General features: G+C 39.2%; 1 protein-coding gene across 1 annotated transcript; it reads left to right on the top strand.

The window, feature by feature from the left end:
• Window positions 1-1,135: 1,135 nt before the first annotated feature.
• On the top strand, window positions 1,136-4,008 carry LOC145802763 (uncharacterized). Its single transcript, XM_082895537.1, has 6 exons — window positions 1,136-1,717; window positions 2,222-2,616; window positions 2,765-2,801; window positions 2,907-2,987; window positions 3,210-3,628; window positions 3,708-4,008. Exons 1-6 carry the CDS (start codon window positions 1,136-1,138, stop codon window positions 4,006-4,008), a joined length of 1,815 nt encoding a protein of 604 aa, XP_082751663.1.
• Window positions 4,009-6,632: the final 2,624 nt, after the last annotated feature.

Genomic DNA, 6,632 nt, shown 5'->3' with positions numbered 1-6,632 from the left:
CAGATACCAAAATCCAAACCATCATATGTAAACTCACTGGTGCCAATTATGCTTATTGGGCTAGTGTTATGAAGAATTTCCTTCTTGGGAAGAAAAATAGGGCTATGTTTTTGGTTCTGCTCCTCGTCCATTGGACCCGAAACAAGAAGGATATCTGACTTTCTGTGACACTTGGGATTGTGATAATGCCCAAGTTCTGACCTGGTTTCATAATTCTGTGGATGACCGTATTAGAATGATGTTTTCCAAATATAGTACTGCCAAGGAGGTGTGGAACTATTTATTGGGTGTGTATCAGCAGTCCAACTTTGCCAAGCGGTATAAGTTGGAAACAATTATTCAGAGTGCTTGTGAGCAGGATCAATCTATTCAGGACTTCTACATAGAAATGACAGGCCTCTGGGGTTAGTTAGCTCTTATGGAACCATCTAGCCTCAAGGCACTAGACGCTTATGTTGAGTTTCGGGAGCAAGGTCGTTTAGTGCAGTCCTTAATGGCTCTCTCCCCTCAGTATGAGGCTATCCGTGGTGGCATCCTTCATCGGTCTCCTTTCCCTTCAGTGGATGCTATTGTTCGTGTGCTTTTCTCCGAAGAAACTCGTCTTAAGACGGCCAGTCAGCCTCTATCTCCATCTGTTTTCTTGGCTCCTACTCAGCCTCCTCTATTGTCGAACCCCCCACCTCATCAGCTTCAGGCCATTGCAAAGACCAATAAGAGGCCCCTACCAGCAGATGAGTGTGCTTTCTACCATCAGAACGGTCATTGGAAGTACAATTGTCCCAAGAAGGGACGTCTATTTTCTCAGCAGTCTCAGTCCTAAGCACCAACTCAGAGTTCTTTTCGGCCTCCCGCTGCTTATATTGCATCCACCCCAGCTCCAGGTCCTGATTTGGCTTCCTTGAGTTCTCAGCTTGCTTAGCTTTAGCAAATCTTGTCTACTTCTCAGTCATCTTCATCTGCCTCCGCTCTCACCTCTCTTCATTCAAGTTTGCTTGGGTCCTCTTCAGGTATTCCTTCCTCTATCTGGCTTTTTTATTCTGGTGCCTCTCATTATATGACTCCTCACTTTTCCTTACTCCAAAATTGTATCCCCCCTCCCTTCCCTATTACTATTAATACTGCTAATGAATCTGGTATGTCTGTCCTATCTGTGAGGTTTGTTTTACCCTTTGCCATGTTCGTTGTTACTATTCACTCTGTTCTTTATGTTCCTCAACTATCTGTTAGCTTGCTTTCTATCACTCAGCCTGATGCTTCTGGTTTTAATGTTATCTTTTCTTCTTCTGTTGGTTGTGTGCAGGATCGGGTGTCCAAGAAGCAAATTAGGACCGGCCGTAGAGTTAGAGATCTCTATGTGGTGGAAAGTCTACATCTTTCTCTGTCTACCTCCCATGTTGCACTTTCATCTTTTCAGTTAGATTCTCAGTCGAGTCAGTTTTATTTATGGCATTCTTGCTTAGGTCATTTGTCTGTTGACCGCTTGCGGTCTTTAGCTCAGTTAGGATTGTTAGGTAAAGTTTCTCCTAGTCAAATTAATGAGTGTCGAGGATGTAAATTTTCTAAAATGACAGCTTTACCTTTTAATAATAGCACTTCTATTTTTGCTTCCCATTTTTCTCTTATCCATACTGATGTCTGGGGACCTTCTCTTGTTTTCACTAAAGGGGGTTCTGCGTACTATGTGTCATTTGTTGATGATTGTACCCACTATATCTGGGTTTATCTTATGGCTCATAAATCTAACTTCTATCAGATATATCGTACATTTTAGTCTATGATCACTACACAGTTTGGGGCCACAATTAAAATACTCCGGTCTGACTTGGGTGAGGAATACTTTAAAATTGAATTCTGTGAGTCTTTGGTCAAATTGGACAACATTCACCAAACCTCCTGTACTGATACCCCTACCCAAAATGGTCGTGCTGAGCGTAAACACCGTCATCTCCTTGAGACAGCTCGATCTCTCCTTCTCTCTGCCTCTGTTCCAGCACCATTCTGAGGTAAGGCAGTTCTTACCACTACTTTCCTCCTTAATCGCATGCCGACTCCCCTACTCTCTGGTCAATCCCCTTATTAGGCTATGCATTCTCAACCTCTCAATTATTCTCTCATGCGTGTCTTTGGGTTTGCTTGTTTTGTCCTCCTTCCCCATAAAAATCGGACCAAACTTAGTGCCTGGTCTGTCTTGTGTATCTTTTTGGGCTATAGTCTTACTTAGAAAGGCTACTGCTATTACGAGCCTATCTCTCGTCGCCTCTATGTCTCCCGTCATGTTGTTATTCTCGAACGTCTGTCTTATATTCAACTTACCCCTCTCACTGCTCCCGTTTCCAAAGAGGATTTGGTTCACACTGACCCACTTCCTTCTGAGGTCCCATCAGATGAGTATATCGCCACTGTTCTTCCTAAGGCCATTCTTATTTCTCCATGTACGTCACCTATGGCTCCTTTTTCACATTCAGCTGCTTCTTCCCCTCCGTTGTTAGTCTATTCTCGTCACAAGGTTCCCCCACCACCAGTTGTCTCTCCTCCTATTGCTGCTCCTTCTACTTCTGACAACTCCGATCCTACTGCACATCGCTATCCTCCTCGTGAGCGTCGTCCTCCAAACAGGTTGGGTTGGTCTAATACATGTTTTTCTGCTTCCTATCATACTTTTTTGTTTGCTATTCACTCTTTTTCAGAACCTTAGTCTTACAAAGAGGCCTGCCAAGATCCTCATTGGGTTCAAGCTATGGAGGATGAGTTGTCTGCTTTACAGAAAACTAGTACTTGGGAGTCGGTTCCTTTGCCTGCTGGTAAAAATCTGGTTGGTTACAAATGGGTCTACAAAGTCAAGAATCATTCTGATGGTTCTCTTGAGCGCTACAAAAGCTCGTCTGGTTGCCAAAGGTTTTTCACAGGAGTATGGTATTGATTGTGAGGAGACCTTCGCTCCTGTTGCCAAGATGACTACTGTCTGTACTTTGATCTATGTCGCTGCTGTTCGTTCTTGGCCTCTTTATTTGATGGATGTTAAGAATGCTTTTCTTAATGGCCATCTCACTGAGGAGGTTTACATGCGTCCTTCCCCTGGCCTTCACCATTCCTCTGGATAAGTTTGTCGTCTTCAGCATGCTTTATATGGTCTAAAGCAGTCTCCTCGTGCTTGGTATGATCACTTTCAGATTGCTGTTACTGAGATTGGGTTTTATCCTTATGCCTAGGACTCTGTTTTATTTCTTCTCCACACCTCAGTCGGATTTGTTGCCTTATTATTGTATGTGGATGATATGATCATCACCGGCACTGACTCTTCTAGTATCTCTGAGGTCAAGCAGCATCTCTTCCACACCTTTGAGATGAAGGATTTTGTTCCTTTGCGATATGTTCTTGGTATTGAAGTTGCTTCTACTCCAAAAGGCTATTTTCTGTCTCAGGCTAAGTATGCTAATGAGGTCATTCACTGTGCTGGTCTTACTGATACTAAGGTTTCTAACACACCTATTGAGCTTAATGTGAAGCTCAACTCTACTGATGGTGTCCCACTGGATGATCCCACTTTATATCGCGAGCTTGTGGGTTGCTTAGTTTATTTGACGGTTACTTGTCCTGATCTTGCCTCTATTGTGCATGTGGTTAGCCAGTTTGTTTCTACTCCTCGCTCTTCACATTGGGTTGCATTGGTTCGGATTCTTCACTATCTCCGACGTACTCTCTTTCAGGGTTTACTATTGTCATCTACTTCCTCTCTTGATTTTGGTGGCCTATGCTGATTCTGATTGGGCTGGTGATGTTACTGATCGCAAGTCCACGTCTGGTTTCTATATGTTTCTTGGCGATTCCTTGATCTCTTGGAAAAGCAAGAAACCAACTGTTGTTGCTCGCTCTGCTACCGAAGCTGAGTACCGTGCTATGGCCCATGCTACTGCTGAGATTGTTTGGCTTCGTTGTCTCTTATCTGATTTGGGTATCCCTCAGTCTTCTCCGACCTCCCTCTATTATGACAACTGCAGTGCTATTTAGATTGACCACAATACTCTCTTCCTTGAATAGACGAAACACATTGAGATTGATTGTCCCTTTGTCCACCAGCATCTGCAGTCTAGCTCTGTCTCACTTCATTTTGTCTCTTCGGCTTTGCAATTTGCAGACTTCTTCACCAAGACTCACACTACTGCTCGATTTCAATTTTTTTTTAGCAAATTCTTAGTGTTTTCTACTAAAACATCTTGAGTTTGAGTGGGGGTGTGAGAAATATATTGTTTATAGAATTAGGGAAGATTGTATTGTGTATAGACTTAGGAAAGATTGTGGTGTAACTATTTGGCTGTATTTCCCGTTTTGTATTTTCCTTTTTCACTCATAGGTTTAGGGTTATATAAACAGGTGCCCTCCTTGTAAAGATATGCAAGTTAAATATACAAATCATTCAGAAATACTTACACCCAGAAAGTGAAGAAACCAAGAGTTGCTTATTATTTAAACAAACCAGCATATATAGCCTAGCTTAAGAGAATACAAATAGTAACAAAAGTAATAGTAGCTAAAAAGAAAGACATGGATGACATCTAATGGCAACCATCTACCTGAAAACTATCTGTATCTAATGTCATTTCTCTTATGCTGTAGGATTTAGAAAGGGATTTGGAAAGGTAAAGGGAAAACGTAGTTGAAATGTAAATAAAATATACCTACATTTCACCTAGTTTCACACGCTTTTTCCCTTTCCTTTTCCCTTTTCCTTTCTAAATCCCTTCTCAAATCCTACAACCAAATATAGTGTTAGAGCTTTCAACAAATAGCTACAATGCAAGAATACAAAAATCATATAAGTTATCCTAAAAAAGCAAACATAACAATTTGAAACAATTTTCAGATCTCGTCGAGTGAGATCTACAGATCCACACAGATTTTGGCTAGATTTCGTCTAATCAGATCTCTTGGAATGCTAAAACAAACTATTTATTTCACAAAACACAACAAATATATATAGAGAGAGAGTGAGAGAGATATCTGAGAATATATATATATATTTATCACCTGAGTGTCCTTTTTTATTTATTTATTTATTTTTGATACAATAGAATAAGAGGTTGTTTGGAATGATCTAAATAAGTGTATTTTTTAACTTTTTATGAAAAGATAAATAAAAAAATAGAGAGATGATATAATTTTAAAAAATAAAAAGATAAAGAAATATACTGCGATAGATCATGCTAAATGAGTTCTAAATATTTCTATCTTAAATGAGATACTTGAAACTCAAACAAGTAATATGGTGAAAGGGCCCTTTACTGCTTGGGTTACCCTTTGCCCCCATCACTTTTTGTTTATACTAGTGTTTTTTTTTTTTTTTTTAATGTAGATATGATATAAATAATTATATGCAATATCAATAAATAAGAAATTGTGAAAGTATTGGTAGAATAATCATATAATAAGGGCATTGAAGTACCTTCGAGTTTAAAAATAAAAAAAAAAAAATTAATCAAAGTAAAAATAAAAAATGTCAGAGAAAAAACATCAACAATCCATTCTTAGATTGGGAAAAGTTATTGGATGGTCCAAACCCAAGATCAGTCGATGCTCAATAGCATTGTGATTAATTGGTGGGTCGATGAATTGACAGCATTATCCGAACACAACTCTTTATGAGAGAAAATGAGATAAGGTCACAATATTATGCGCTAAACAAGCGGAAACTCAATCATGTGATATTCTAAAATACTTCATAATTTCTTCCCTCCCTTGCAGCAGTGATACTACGTCATCAGTATCATCCTTCAATAATTTTTCACTATTTACCTTCTTCCAATGTATATGTGGCACTTAGAAAGTAGAGATTCACCCTCCACATATGGAGTTATTGTTTGTTAGTAATATTATGTTATCAATATCAGGTTACACTAAATTTTTCTTCCACCCATGGTACCTAATGCAAAGTGAAAAATCTAGAAATCTCCTAGATGTTGATTTGTGATTATGTATTAATTTTAAGTAATATATAACAATCCCAATCAAACAATCAAGACAAAACAACACAACGATTTTACATGAAAAAACCACAATTGGACACCTCCAATTATGATAAAAAAACCACGGGCAACAGCCACAAAACAATCCACTAAGAAGATATAAAGGAATTACACAGGTATACTCTCAATTACCTAGCGAATCAACGCCCGAATTGAACCAACCTCTATGTGCCTCTCCCAACCCCGTCTTCACCTCGGAATTGTCTTGACAATGAGCCACTCCGGAATCCACCAAAACTTCAGGCTCGAATTCTTCAGAATCCACCGAAGAACAACTCTGTTTTTTGTGTAGACTGAACAAACGAACCTTTGATGTATACTGTTTAAACCATGAGTTGAATACTCAATGAAAACATCAAAGAAAACTAGCAAAATATCCCCAGATATAAACCTTAGAATCCAAAAAGAAGATCTGGAGGACTTGTCCAAGTTTTGGGAGAAAACCAACTACTTATAGAAAACCAAAGTAATCCCAGTTTTGGAAGAAAACCAATTCCTTATAGAAATCCAAAGTAATCCCAGTTTTGGAAGAAAACCAATTCCTTATAGAAATCCAAAGTAATCCTAGTTTGGGAAGAAAACCAATTCCTTATAGAAATCCAAGAATCTATG

This window comes from Camellia sinensis, chromosome 11 (assembly GCF_055761805.1).
Source record: "Camellia sinensis isolate YWXY chromosome 11, ASM5576180v1, whole genome shotgun sequence".
Lineage (NCBI taxonomy): Eukaryota > Viridiplantae > Streptophyta > Magnoliopsida > Ericales > Theaceae > Camellia > Camellia sinensis.
This window is presented reverse-complemented; position numbering and strand designations above follow the sequence as displayed.

Coding starts and splice junctions, on each gene's coding strand:
- LOC145802763 (XM_082895537.1), top strand. CDS start 1,136: ATGTCTGTCCTATCTGTGAGGTTTGTTTTACCCTTTGCCATGTTCGTT. Junction 1,718..2,221: donor ATTGTACCCACTATATCTGG/GTTTATCTTATG, acceptor AGTCTTACTTAG/AAAGGCTACTGCTATTACGA. Junction 3,629..3,707: donor ATTGTGCATGTGGTTAGCCA/GTTTGTTTCTAC, acceptor ACTCTCTTTCAG/GGTTTACTATTGTCATCTAC.